Raw genomic sequence first — 14,965 nt, forward strand, 5'->3', positions numbered from 1 at the left:
CCCGCTCCCCCTAGCTGCCCATTCACTCAACAATAGACACAAACAAGCGACAGGACATACTGGCCTGGGCATGGAAATACAGTGCCCAGTCCCCCCCAACCACCCCACCGCGGCCCCATCCCCCACCCCACCCCCCTGCAATGCAGGCACCCCAGGGCCCCAAAAGCGTAGACCGGACATCCCGACGCCAGGCCAACCCACCCCACCCGGTGGCGCGGCCGGGACAGCAGAGGCCCCCCCCCGCGCCAGGGGGGACCCACCGGGAGCCGGCACGGCCCCAGTGTCGGGGCCCCAGACCCCAGCCCCCAAGCCATACAGGGAAGACCAGCCAACCGACCGAGGGCCGGCACCACCCCCCCAAGCACCCCGCCCACACCCCAGGACCAAAGGCAGCATCATCCAAGCCCCCACCACCATCAACCAGGACAGGCACACAGCCATCACCAGAAGGTCGCCCCAGGACTCCAGTCTCAGGAGGCTACCAGCTACATAGGCGTCCGGAGTCCTCACCCACCCGCCTACAAAGCACATCAGGAGCAGAGCCCGCAGCCCACCACCCCCACTAAGTAATGGAGCTGATCAGTGGGAACCAAAGAGAGTCAAATTCCTCCAATTTGTTTTTAGAAGAAGCAGACATTCTCTCTAAACTAACATGATCTACTAATAAATTTCTGTACTGAGTAATACATAGTTTATTTTTTGTCTTCCAGTTCATGAGGATCATCTTCTTAGCGATGCACAAGGCAGTAAGAACTATGTGTGATATATTTAACTCCATAATTAATTCACTGACATCACCTAAGATGCATAGTCTGGGGGAAGTTGGGATACGACAGCTAAACCATGTGGATAGATCTTCACAAATCCTCTGCCAAAATCTCTGAACTGGTACACAAGACCACAGAGCGTGTAGATGATTATCCTCTGAATTGCTTGTACAGTGGGTGCATATGTTTGAGTGTGTAAGGCCCATTTGGAACATCCTTTGTCCAGTGTAGTATGTTCTATGGAGAATCTTATATTGTACAAGTTGTATTTGGGGTCTTTTAGTCATTTTGAAGATATTTAAACATATTTCTGTCCATAAATTTTGATCCAGGTTGACAGAAAGATCACGCTCCCATTTTGCAATTGGGAGGGAAACTGAATCATCAGTTTTTATTAATAATTTATATAATTTTGATAACAATTTTGGGGTACAGAGGTTAAGAAATTCTGTTACCCAAGTAGGCATTTCTAGATTCAGTTGATTAAGGTTAAATCTTCCCTGTAGGACGGACTTAAGTTGTTGATATTCCAGAAATCTACCGTTGCCAATTCTATATTTTGATGTAAGTTCTTGGAACGTGATAAGATTTCCATCTTGGATAATATGTTCTAAGTTATTTATACCCTTATCACACCATAACGGAAAATTCAGCATTTTCTTTTTCTGACAAATATCTGGATTGTTCCAAATGGGTGTTAGTTTACAGGGGATAAGTGAAGACTTAGTTATTTTTAAAAATTCCCACCAGGCTGTCAGAGAGGTATTTATACTAAGGACTTTATAGCAGTTATGATGTTTAATACTGGAACTAATGAAAGGTAGATCTGAGATTTTTATTTTTCCACAAAACGCCTGTTCTAGATCCAGCCATGGGTTGTCTAATGAATTGGATTTGATCCACTTTGAAATATACTGCAATCTACTGCTTAAGAAATAGTAATAAAAGTTTGGTAATTCTAGACCGCCACTGTGTTTTGGCTTTTGTAAAGTTTTTAAGCTTATTCTTGACGGTTTGTTTTTCCATAAAAATTTTGAGATGTTTGAATCTAGTGACTTAAACCAAGGAAGAGTAGGTTTATTAGGGATCAATGAAAATAGATAATTAATTTTTGGTAAAACCATCATTTTAATGGCAGCAACTCTCCCCATGAGTGATATAGGTAAACTGTTCCAACGTGTGAGATCATCCTCTATTGTTTTTAATAAGGGGATATGATTTAATCGTACCAAGTCTGAGAGCCTGGCGGAAAAATTTATGCCTAAATATCTAATATTTCCTGACTTTAGTGGGGTCCTAGAGGTTCTCTGGAAATTACAATTCAGAGGCAAAACTGTTGATTTACTCCAACTGATAGAGTAATCAGATATAGATGAGAACTTATCTATCAGTGTGATAGTCTTCAAAAGAGAGCCTTGTGAATTCCCAAGGAAAAGTAATACATCATCAGCATAAAGGCTAAGTTTATGGTCCATATTTTCAGTTTGAATCCCTTTAATATTTACATTTTGACGGATTGCTGCTGCTAGTGGCTCAATGAAAATTACAAAAAGAGAGGGAGAGAGTGGGCAGCCCTGCCTGGTGCCCCTCTGCAGACTGAAACTTTGGGAAATGAGATCATTTGTCCTAACACGTGCATTCGGAGAGCTGTCCAAATTTTTGTAGAACTGCTAGTAAGAATTTCCAATTTACCCGATCAAATGCCTTTTCTGCATCTAAAGACACGATTGTCGTCTCTAATTTGTTAATAGAACAATAGTCTATTATATTTATCAGTCGACGTGTATTATTGGCTGAGTGCCGACCCTTGATAAAGCCTGTTTGATCTGGATGTACAATACATGGGGTAATACTTTCTAATCTTTTGGCAAGGGCTTTGCAAATTATATTAAGATCTACATTAATGAGAGAGATTGGCCTGTAGCTGGATGGGAGTGTGGGGTCTTTGCCTGGTTTAAGAAGCAGGCTAATGTTAGCAGAGTTTAAGGTTGGAGATAAGATGTGATCATTCTGAATCTGAGTTACCATTCTGAAAAAAATGGGAGCTAGCTCAGACCAAAATTCTTTATAAAACTCGGCTGGAAAACCTTCTGGGCCTGGGGCTTTATTATTTGGGAGATGCTGTAGGGCTTCACTAAGTTCAGACAATGAAGAGGTAAATCCAGAGCTGCAGCCTGGCTGTCATTTAGTTTTGGTAGATTTATATTATTAAGAAATTCTTCAATTTCAGTATTAGATGGGTTAATCTGTGGTGAATATAAGGCTTCATAGAAGTCTTTGAAAGAGTTATTTATTTGTTGTGGGTCATGAGTAATAATACCAGTCGAGTCTTTAATAGAAAAAATAGCTGTTTTTTCTTTATTCAGTTTTAATTGGTTGGCCAGGAATTTTCCAGATTTATTTCCATGCTCAAAGTTTTCCAAACGCAGCCTCTGCAACATAAATTGTGTCCTTTTATCAATTATTTCATTTAGCTCCAGTTTCAGATTCCTCAGGCTGATAATTGTATGTTCTTGTGGTGAAGCGGATCAGGCAGTTTCTAAAGATTTAATTTTTTGTTCTAATTCTAACACAAGTGCTTTTTCTTTATTTTTCCTATGCGAGCAGTAAGATATTATTTTGCCCTGCATTACTGCCTTTCCTGCTTCCCAAAGAACACATGGTGATATTTCTGGAATATCATTATATTCTAAGTATGCTGACCACTCCTTTTTGAAATAATTAATAAAATCTTCTTCTTTAAGTAATGATGTATTAAATCTCCAGTTCCTGATTGGTGGTGTGACTCTTTTCTGTGTCAGAGACATAGACACCGGTGCATGATCACTAATAGTGATAGGGTGAATCTGAGTGTCTGTGATATCCATCATCATGGAGCTGCTAACTAAAAAGTAATCTAAGCGGGAATGAGATTTGTGTACTGGTGAGAAAAAACTATAATCTCTCAGAGTGGGGTGATGTGAACGCCAAGCATCGCAAAGACCAAAATCCTTCATGTACTGTTTAAGAATGTCTGCAGACTGCCAGTTCCTCTGACTCACTGCTGTACTGAGCCTGTCAATATCTGCATTAAGTACCAGGTTGAAGTCTCCTCCTATTACAAGTGTGGTGTCAGAGTGATCTGAGAGTGAAGTGAACAAAGCATGAAAGAAGGAGGGGTCATCAACATTTGGCCCATATATACTAGCAATACATAAATCTGTATTCTGTATAGATAAATTAAGTATTATAAATCTACCTTCAGGGTCTATTGTACTGTTGCTAATGTTAAAGTTTATCTTCTTGTTAATCAATATAGCTACACCTCTTTGTTTGGAGTTATAGCAGGCTGAGTACGTGTGAGGGAACTATGGAGAGGAAAGAGTGAGCACAGATGTTTTGGACACATGTGTCTCCTGTAGAAAAACAACATCTGCTTTTAAGTCTTTTAACCGATTAAAAATTTTTAGTCTCTTTTCCCTCGAACCAGCTCCGTGCACATTCCATGAGACAAATCTGAGTGTGCTCATATTTAAACTAACTGATGGACTGTTGTGTGCTCACTAAAGATGTGTGTGTGTGTGTACATATGTTCTGTATGTTGGCGTGTGCGCTTTATATTGATGTGTGCGTGTGTATGTGCGCTGTATGTTGGTGTGTGTGCGTCTGCGCTGTATGTTAGTGTAGTAAACTGTAGCATTGTAAGTGACGTAAACATATTGCTGAGTGCAGAAAGAAAAAAGACGTGTAAAAAGTGACCTAAGTGACATAAGAATGAAATTAGATGAGGGGAAAACAAAACAGAAAAAAACAAACAAACAAACGATCACGGCACTATGCTGACTCGTCGGCGTTAATGGTACTACTTAGACAGATTTAGACTATTTAGACTATTTAATGGTACTATTTAGATAGTTTAAAAAAAAACTCAGAAAAGAACGTTAATATGGACACAGATCACCTGATCGATCAGTAGAGCCATGGCGTGGTGTTTTTGTCGCGGTAAAGCTGTTCGTTTACATACAGTTTGTCCACGGCGATGACAGCCCGGGAGCCTCCCTGCATGAACTTCTTCCGGATGGGGAACAGGACCTTGCGTCGCTCCAGGATCTCCTTTGGAAACTGGTCGTTGACGCTGAAGTCCGTCCCTCTCAGCTCCCGGCCGCGGCTCTTCACCAGCTCTTTTTCTTTGAAGTGTTCGAATTTGGCCACGATCGGTCTGGGTCTGCGTGCTCCGGGTCGCTTCCCTCCCAGGCGGTGGACTCTATGGAAGGCGATGGTCTTCACGGCGTCCTCCGGGAGCTTCAGGTGAGTTTGGATAAATTCCTTCACTGTAGCCTCCGGGTCCTCCTCTGCCTTCTCCGGGATACCTGAAAACACAAGATTTTCTCTCATGCTGCGGGCCTGAAGCTCGATAATCGATTCTTTAATTTTCTTATTTTCTTCTGAGAGCCGGGTCGTTTCCTCGGTGAGGGAATTCAGCGACTCTCTGAGGACAGCGTTTTCAGCAGCCAGTGTTTCCACCTGATGCTGGCTGAACTCGACTGACTCCCGCAGGGCCTGAAACTCCTTGTGGAGGATTTCAAACAGGGCCAAGCGGGCGTCAAAGCTGGACAACTTGTTATTAATGGACTCCAGAATGCCCACAATATTGGTGGTGGGTGGCGAAGTTGCCTCTGGGGAATCTTCGGGGGAGGCTTCTTTTTGTGGACGGAGTTCCTTTGCTGGTGGAGGGAGTCGGCGTCTTGTCGGTGTTCCCCATGACGACTTGCTCAAAACACCCGTCGATGTACCGCAGCAAACTATCCAGGTCCTCTTCACCGTCCTCCAGATTGTTGAAAATAATTTAAGTTAGGCTAAGAAACTACCTATATTTTTTAGTTTTAAGCCTGTCTAGTTATAAATTGGCGAAAAAAAAGGCTAATCACGCAAATGTTTGCAGATAGAGTCACGCCGCCATTGACGATACTGCCGAGATTCACAAAGTCTCGCATGACTACAGCATAGTCTACACTCTGAAGGTCACATGTTTAACTCCCCCCACTTCTACCTCGACCTCAGGGCATTTACCAACTGCTTTTTTCAAAAAATCTCTCACGCATCAGGGTTTTTGAGCCTCTGTCCACCCCTCCAGTTGCTTGGCTCTCCACAACTGAGGGAAGTCCAGGGCAAGCTGCCTCTAACTTGGCTAAGCTACTTGGGGGAGCACTGTCTATTCCAGTAGATGAAGCACAGGGCATGGTACATTACATCCAGACACGTCAAGAGAACACAACCCAGGGACGTTTAAGAGTAGGCTACAAAGACATGATAGTCCCTGCAGCAGTACTACCTGAGTAAAGTGTAAAATCCCACCTCAGCTTGACCCAAGTGAGTCTCTAGTCTTGTTTGAGCCTGAGGAGAGTTGTGCCCAGTTACAGCAGCTAGGACTGGGAGAGGGACTTCTGGAGATCCAGCTCAGTAAAGTACCTTATGTAACTCTCCCACTAGAAAATCACACAAAACATGACATTGTTTTAACGAGAAGGCCTGCTACTGGTAATATCCAGCCAATTAAGAAAGTGATAGAGACAGATTCACCTATTGAAAGAGACAATAAAACAGAGACTGCTACTGTTGCTCAGGAAACAAACCTCCACAATCTTTGTGGCAGCCACCAGTCGATGTAACCCATCTTGAGAAACAGCAGCAAGAGACTGTAGAAAAGATGCTGTATGAGGAATCGGCATAAAGATGCTAATGATATAGGCTGTATTCCGAGCTTACAAATGTCACTCAACCTCAAAGATGACATCCCTGTACAATAGGCTTACTCCACTGTCCCAAAGCCTTTGTTTTCTGAAGAGAAAGAGTACATACAGGGCCTCCTGGCAAAAGGGTGGGTTGTTAAATCAAGATCATCGTATGCAGCTCCAGTCGTTTGCGTCCGTAAAAAGGATGGCTCTACGCCTCTGCATAGACTACAGTCTGCTGAACCAGAAAACCATCCCTGACAAACACCCTCTCCCTCGGATCCAAGACCTAACTGACCCTAGGAGGGCACTCATGGTTCAGTATTCTCGATCAGGGCAAGGCGTACCACCAGGGGTTTATGGCAGAAGGCTCACATCACCTCACAGCCTTTGTCACCCCCTGGGGGCTTTATGAGTGGGTACGGATACCTTTCGGCCTCTCAAACGCACCCGCTGCCTTTCAAAGAAGCATGGAGGAGATGTTAAGTTCACTCAGGGACAATTGCTGTATCCCACACATGGACGACATTTTGTGCTATGCACCAACATTCGAAGAGCATGTTGAGGGTGTCAGACAAGTTTTGAGAGCACTCCAGAGACATGGTGTCAACCTGAGGCCCGAAAAATGTGAATACAAAAACCGCTCTGAACCTACGCAGCAACCTACAATGTAAATGATGTGCACATCTCAGAATTGTAACTATAGGTCGGGTGTACGCAGCCCGCAACAATTGTGATTAACCTGTTCAGCCCTGCTGAGTCCGCTTGTGTATTTCCGGCTACTTTTTGCAGCAGTGTTTAAATTTATCAGTGAGAGAACAATCAGGAATAATAATCAAAACATCAATATAAGGACTCACAAATGTCAGCAAATTCCTGGAGTGAGACTGCTGAAACTATCGGAATGGATGCGAGGGAATGAACAAAGTGAAAACACAGAGGGACAAATATGTTTGCAGTCAAAGAACTGACCACAAAGAGCGAGGACCAAAAAGTCTCAGCCAGCACCGCATATAAAACACTAGCACACGACCACAAGGTAATAACACACATGATCCAGCTGCACAAACCTAAATGCGGCAACGGCATCGACCACTTGCATAGGTTGTGTACACAGGCTCCGCAAAAACCCTGCAAGTCTAATTAGTGAGCATCTAACCAAGCTAGCTCTCTGAGCAGCTCCGACAGAGAACCAGCATCATGTGGTGGATAACATCAGGATGCAGCTGGATTTGAGCTTTGATTCCTTCAAAGAGTTCAGTTTGTTTTTGTCAAACATTCACTGCATTTTTATGTTATACACCACATGTAGGTTAATCTACTGCACTGACGCTGAGTTTATCGGGTTTTGGAATTTATGTTTTTCTTTATGTTTCTCCCTGTTGATGTTGATGTGTGACCTTAATATTACACACATTTGGCAGTAATGCTGCTATCTTGGTTGTTGAATACAATTTTTTTAAATGGTATCGTTTGTCGAGTTTTTCTTGCACAGCAGTCACTCTTGCACCTTTAATCTTGCACCTGACAAAGTATGAAAAAACTAATACTAAAACTAAGCATTAAACCAAAAATATAAACTAATAAAATGAGCAAAACCACTCTGAAAACTAACTAAAACTAACTGAATTAGAGAAAAAAGTTACAATGAAATAAAACTAAACTATAATGTAAAATCCAAAACTGTAATAACCCTGCTGTCAGCTTTAAAAGCTCAAACTGAAGCCACCATACTCTCACAGACATTTTAGAAAGGTCAGACAATTCTCTCAAGCCTGAAGCACAATTATAATTTTCATTGCTGACTACCAAAGACAAAAAATATTCAGCATTATTTATGTTGTTTCTTGTCTGGCATGAGTCTTTATTCAGTTTTATTCATCAGTACCAGCATGGAATGAGCTTACAATTAGACAGAGGCTTCAGTACTTTGCCATTTCCTTCTTTCACAGACCTATGGATAGAAAGCTTTTGATCAATGATGATCTCCCTGGCCAAATCCTTCAGGGGGCACTAGCCATGAAGCACAATCTGAAAGGGTTCAAGGACTCAGGAGTTGTATTTGAAGATGGCACAGTGGAGGAGAACATTGATGCTGTGGTGTTTTGCACAGGTTATGTTGGAAAGTTTCCATTCCTGCCCTCAACTCTGTCAGGACCCGATGAAGAGGTGACACTGTACAAGTAAGTTCACAGTGGATAAATTAAACTGTAAAGTGGGTAGATTAATGTGTGAATCATACAACATTTTGTTTTTCTTTTGTGCTGCTGGTTCTCCCGTGGACCGCTGTATGCAAAATGTAATCATTAACACATTATCTCTTTCACTGTCAAAATGTAACCTTACTTCTTCAAGTTCTGGACCTCTAAGAAGAGAAAGAATAATGTCAGTTTGTTCTGGGTTACACTATGTAATCAGGGCAAGTGGAAACAGCAGGGGACCACAGGTGAAACAAATGAAACTGGAACCAAAAGAGGGACACAAGACTGTCAAAATAAAACAGGAAGTGACCAAAAAAGCTACAACTGCAGACTTGACACCACATGAGAAATAACACATACGCTGGGGAAACAGACGCAAGAGACACAACACAAGGGAAGGACACTAAGGGAAAACACAGGGAGAACTAAATTATAAAGCTACAGTAGAGGAACCTAAACACCACACACAAGGAAACAACAGGAAGGGAATGAACACAGAGAAGGGCCAAGACACGTGGACAAAACACACACAGGAACACAAACACAGGGAAGACCAGGACAAAGGGAAACCAGATTAACACACAAATAACTAATAATAGAACACCCAAACAATAACAAACTGAGGACCTAAACTATAAGGGAATTTAGGAAAACACAACTACAAAATAGAACAAACAGTACTTCACAAAAAGAACTCAAACGCTGGGCCACCAGCCCAGGATCATGACAAGCATGAAGAATATCTGAAGAAGAAGGTTAAAGTCCCTCCTGGGGAGTACTGTTTAACTGAATGCACAACAACAGTTCAGGAAGTTCACGCACTGTTTAACATTCCACAGCAGATAAACAGGACTGGCAAGCATAGAAAAGGAGAAGGTGAGAACACCTGGCATGTCTTTCAAATTTTGACAACACTGTTGTGCCTGTGGTATATAACCCTTGTGTTCAGACAAAAGTATTTCTGATTCATAGTGTCTTCCCCTACACAAGTGTTCAGTAATGGTTCAAAGTGTGGCAATAATTGGAGCAGGCAGTTCTGGTCTGATCTGTATCAAGACCTGTGTGGATGAGGGGCTCGAGCCCGTCTGCTTTGAAAGCAGTGATGACATTGGGGGCCTGTGGAATTTTAAGGTGAGTGGGGGCACAATATGAGAGCATCCAAAATACAAAGCTTGATTATAGTTCTTGCTGTTGCTGAATCCTGCATTTAAACTTGTCCACAACAATTACTAACACTGCATTAAACTAATAACATGTTTGCACTCGTTTTCATCTGTGTCACCAGGAGACACCTGAGCCAGAGCAATCCGGCATCTACCACTCCTTGGTGGTAAATACCTCCAAAGAAATGATGTGTTTCAGTGACTTTCCCATGCCTGCTGACTATCCAAACTACATGCATAACTCCCAGCTTCTGCAGTACCTCAGGCTCTATGCTGAACATTTTGACCTGCTCAGATACATTAAGTTTCAGGTAAATGATATCTCATCAGATAACATCTTCTATGACATCAGTGTTCTGGATATTGATGCACGTTTTTTTGTGAATGTTGCTGTGCACACCTCAGACCACAGTGAAGCGTGTTTCACAAAGGCCAGATTTCTCTCTGTCCGGTCAGTGGGACATAGTGACCATAAACAGCAATGGAGAGGAAGAACGGCACATCTTTGATGCCGTTCTGGTGTGCTCAGGTCACTACACCCATCCAGTCTTACCGTTGACTGACTTTCAAGGTAAACAAATGGGTATCACAGAGCAATATTATTTAAATCACCATGATAAAATAATCTTTAAATAACCACATTCATGGAAAAAAAATGTTTTCATTATAGCTGTTGCACAATCTGTATTCCTCCAGGGCATGAAACTTTTTCTGGCAGGTGTCTTCACAGCTGGGAATATAAAGATGCAGATGTCTTCAGAGGAAAGAGGGTGGTGGTGGTTGGCATTGGCAATTCTGGAGGAGATATTGCTGTGCAGATTAGCAGATCTGCCAAGAAGGTAAAAAAAGGAAATGGGACTGGTTCTTACATAGCGCTTTTCTACTCTATGTTTAGCACTCAAAGCTCTTTACACAATAGCCCTCATTCCCCCATTCACACATGCACTCTTTTCTAAGTGTAAGTGCTTTCTATCTACAGTAACATTCACACACATTCATACTCCAAGATACTGAACCCTAAGAGGAACTTGGGGTTCAGTATCTTGCCCAAAAATACTTTGGCATGCAGACTGGAGCAGCCAAGGATTGAATCATCAACTTTATGATTAGTGGGTGCCCTCCTCCACCTCCTGAGCTACAGCCCCCCCGCCCCCCAAAAAAGCAAAAGTTCTGTTTGTCAGTGAAGGACAGGACTGAGTGAAATTATAAAATGTCTACTGTACTGCATTTGCATTGACAGACCTTTCTCAGTACACGCCAAGGGGCCTGGGTAGTTGGCAAGATGTCCACCAGTGGTCTTCCTATCGACATGGCAGGAATTAAGAGGATCAACAATATCCTCAACTGGCTGCTACCCAACACTTTGGTCAACTGGGCAGTAGAGAGAGCACTGAACAAAAAATATGACCACAGATTGTACGGTCTAAAACCAAAACACAGGTGACGTATAGCTTTTTAAACTGACTGTTGTCTCTTCCTTTGGTGAACATCTTTTGATTTCCTGTCACATGTCTTTAATCATGTCTTTTAATATTGTTTTCATATATAAAAAATGGTTTATGAACTCACTAAGATGAATAATTGAACGCTAGCATTAAGTCTGTGTTGTGTTTGTCATTTTATTTAAAAGCCTTGTGGATTGATGTAAAATAATTATTTTTCCACTCTAGCAGTTATAGCTGTGTGTGTGTCTGCTCACCGCGTTGGTCACAAAGTAATGGCAGCAGTCTCTGCAGAGAAAGTGGTAGAGTCCCAAATGGGGTTTCTTTCAGTATGAAAGCCACCTGAGAAGCACGCACAAGGCAGCTACAAAAACCACTCTGAACCTAAGCAGTAACCTACGATGTAAATGATGTGCACATCTCAGAATTGTAACTATAGGTCGGGTGTACGCAGCCCGCAACAATTGTGATTAACCTGTTCAGCCCTGCTGAGTCCGCTTGTGTATTTCTGGCTACTTTTTGTAGCAGTGTTTAAATTTATCAGTGAGAGAACAATCAGGAATAATAATCAAAACATCAATATAAGGACTCACAAATGTCAGCAAATTCCTGGAGTGAGACTGCTGAAACTATCGGAATGGATGCGAGGGAATGAACAAAGTGAAAACACAGAGGGACAAATATGTTTGCAGTCAAAAAACTGACCACAAAGAGCGAGGACCAAAAAGTCTCAGCCAGCACCGCATATAAAACACTTGCACACGACCACAAGGTAATAACACACATGATCCAGCTGCACAAACCTAAATGCGGCAACGGCATCGACCACTTGCATAGGTTGTGTACACAGGCTCCGCAAAAACCCTGCAAGTCTAATTAGTGAGCATCTAACCAAGCTAGCTCTCTGAGCAGCTCCGACAGAGAACCAGCATCATGTGGTGGATAACATCAGGATGCAGCTGGATTTGAGCTTTGATTCCTTCAAAGAGTTCAGTTTGTTTTTGTCAAACATTCACTGCATTTTTATGTTATACACCACATGTAGGTTAATCTACTGCACTGACGCTGAGTTTATCGGGTTTTGGAATTTATGTTTTTCTTTATGTTTCTCCCTGTTGATGTTGATGTGTGACCTTAATATTACACACATTTGGCAGTAATGCTGCTATCTTGGCTGTCTAATACAGTTTTAAACGGTATCATTTGTCGATTTTTTATTACACAATAGTCACTCTTGCACCTTGAATCTCGCACCTGACAAAGTATGAAAAACTAATACTAAAGCCAAGTATTAAACCAAAAGTAAAAACTAATAAAAATAAGCAAAACCACTCTGAAAACTAACTAAAACTAACTGAATTAGAGAAAAAAGTTACAATGAAATAAAACTAAACTATAATGTAAAATCCAAAACTGTAATAACCCTGCTGTCAGCTTTAAAAGCTCAAACTGAAGCCACCATACTCTCAGACATTTTAGAAAGGTCAGACAATTCTCTCAAGCCTGAAGCACAATTATAGTTTTCATTGCTGACTACCAAAGACAAAAAATATTCAGCATTATTTATGTTGTTTCTTGTCTGGCACGAGTCTTTATTCAGTTTTATTCATCAGTACCAGCATGGTATGAGCTTACAATTAGACAGAGGCTTCAGTACTTTGCCATTTCCTTCTTTCACAGACCTATGGATAGAAAGCTTTTGATCAATGACGATCTCCCTGGCCAAATCCTTCAGGGGGCACTAGCCATGAAGCACAATCTGAAAGGGTTCAAGGACTCAGGAGTTGTATTTGAAGATGGCACAGTGGAGGAGAACATTGATGCTGTGGTGTTTTGCACAGGTTATGTTGCAAAGTTCCCATTCCTGCCCTCAACTCTGTCAGGACCCAATGAAGAGGTGACACTGTACAAGTAAGTTCACAGTGGATAGATTAAACTGTAAAGTGAGTAGATTAAAGTGTGAATCATACAACATTTTCTTTTTCTTTTGTGCTGCTGGACCGCTGTGTGCAAAATGTAATCATTAAGACATTCAATCATTTTAAGTAACCTTTTTAATAAAACTAAAATGGCATCTAGAATTTTTTTTTTTTTTTAACTGTAATGACAAATCTAGCAACTTTTATTGTGCCTTAATATTAAAATTTTTAAGTACACCCCCACAGTTTTATTTTTCATGTTTTAGGAGACTGTTTCCTCCTTCCCTGCAACATCCCACACTGGCCATCATGGGACTTTTCCAATTAAAAGGTCCAATCATGCCTACAGTAGAAATGCAGGCACGGTGGGCTGTTAGGGTCTTTTTAGGTAAACTCTTCATACACACACACACACACACACACAAGCTCTTGCTTTACAGGGTAAGGCAAAAATTAGCGGATGTGTCATCTTTAAGGTCTGAGTCGTCTTCCATCGAAGGAGAAAATGCTGGATGTCATTGAGTCTGAAAGGAGGAAAAACATGCAAAGGTAGAGACCATTTTCAAAATGACATTCCTTAAACAGCCCTGGCAGATTACTCATTCCCATTAAGTCCTGTTAATGAAACCTAAAAATATTTCCTTTGTTTCTCAGCTATCCCTGTCCAAAAAAGGCTGCTCTACAGGTAGATTACATCTCATATCTGGATTTTATGGCTGGGGAGGTTAGTTCACCTGAACAATATATCAAATTTTGAACAATAATTCAAAGACAAAATCTTCACGACAGATTCTATTCATAGGTAGGTGTTCGACCAAAACTCCTGAGACTTTTTCTGAGCGATCCTATGCTCTGGGCAAAGGTCTTCTTTGGTCCCTGCACTCCTTTTCAGTATCGTCTCAGTGGACCTGGAAACTGGCCCGGTGCCAGACAAGCTATCCTCACTCAGTGGGAGCGAGTTGCTCAGCCATTCAGAACTAGAGAAGTACCAGAGAAGACCAGCAGATTTGCTTTGTGCTCTCTATTGCTGCTCATATTTGCAGGAACTGTGATCATGGCTGTGCTTCTGTCCAGAAACAAGATCTGAAAGGTGCTACTGGGTGATGAGCCTGCAGAGGAGGACAGAGGGACCTGAGGCCACTGAGGCTCACAGATGCCAAAAAACTGAATCACAAAAAAAAAAAAGTTTTAACATCATGCACATCGCAGTACAGTTGGAACAAGATAAACGATTATTACGTGGTTCAAATAAACTTGGATCAGTTAAAGCGTGAAAGCAAAAGCAAGTCAATAGAGACAAAAGATAACTGAATATGATTTTTTATTAAATGTTTAATGATACATAACAATACATCACATGAATTCTGATTAACTTTTCTGTAACATCACTCCTTAATATGTCAAATGGCCTGCAGTTCATAACAAGCTCCACGGGGTGTAGATGCATCACCAAATGCAGATCTTAATGTAGATGCACCATCAAATATCTTTGTTTACTTAAGCAACTTTTTTTTTAATTATATTTTTGAGTTTCTATTAAAGACACAAATGATTTTTTTAAATTAAGTATCAGTTTCTTACAGAGTGAGAAGAAATTTGACAGAAATGCAAACTGTCATTTCTACATGTAAACCTACTCATATAAGGTGTTATGTAAAGGATGGCATGCACTGTAACACTGAAGGATGAAAACTCATTTTTGCAAAAAGATATTATCGCATTTAGTATTGAAGATGATGGCTGAGCGTAACATTTAACATAT

The 14,965-nt window shown here is 41.5% G+C and overlaps 1 protein-coding gene across 1 annotated transcript; it reads left to right on the forward strand.

Moving 5' to 3' along the window:
• The first annotated feature begins 9,678 nt into the window (after nt 1-9,678).
• LOC115779054 (dimethylaniline monooxygenase [N-oxide-forming] 5-like) lies at nt 9,679-14,965 on the forward strand. Its single transcript, XM_030727500.1, has 10 exons — nt 9,679-9,810; nt 9,965-10,153; nt 10,248-10,413; nt 10,539-10,681; nt 11,083-11,282; nt 12,965-13,195; nt 13,470-13,591; nt 13,680-13,752; nt 13,858-13,927; nt 14,006-14,965. Exons 1-10 carry the CDS (start codon nt 9,679-9,681, stop codon nt 14,288-14,290), a joined length of 1,611 nt encoding a protein of 536 aa, XP_030583360.1. The 3' UTR covers nt 14,291-14,965.

This window comes from Archocentrus centrarchus, chromosome 4, assembly GCF_007364275.1.
Source record: "Archocentrus centrarchus isolate MPI-CPG fArcCen1 chromosome 4, fArcCen1, whole genome shotgun sequence".
Taxonomy (NCBI): Eukaryota; Metazoa; Chordata; class Actinopteri; order Cichliformes; family Cichlidae; genus Archocentrus; species Archocentrus centrarchus.

Coding starts and splice junctions, on each gene's coding strand:
- LOC115779054 (XM_030727500.1), top strand. CDS start 9,679: ATGGTTCAAAGTGTGGCAATAATTGGAGCAGGCAGTTCTGGTCTGATC. Junction 10,414..10,538: donor ACCGTTGACTGACTTTCAAG/GTAAACAAATGG, acceptor GTATTCCTCCAG/GGCATGAAACTTTTTCTGGC. Junction 13,592..13,679: donor GGCTGTTAGGGTCTTTTTAG/GTAAACTCTTCA, acceptor GTCATCTTTAAG/GTCTGAGTCGTCTTCCATCG.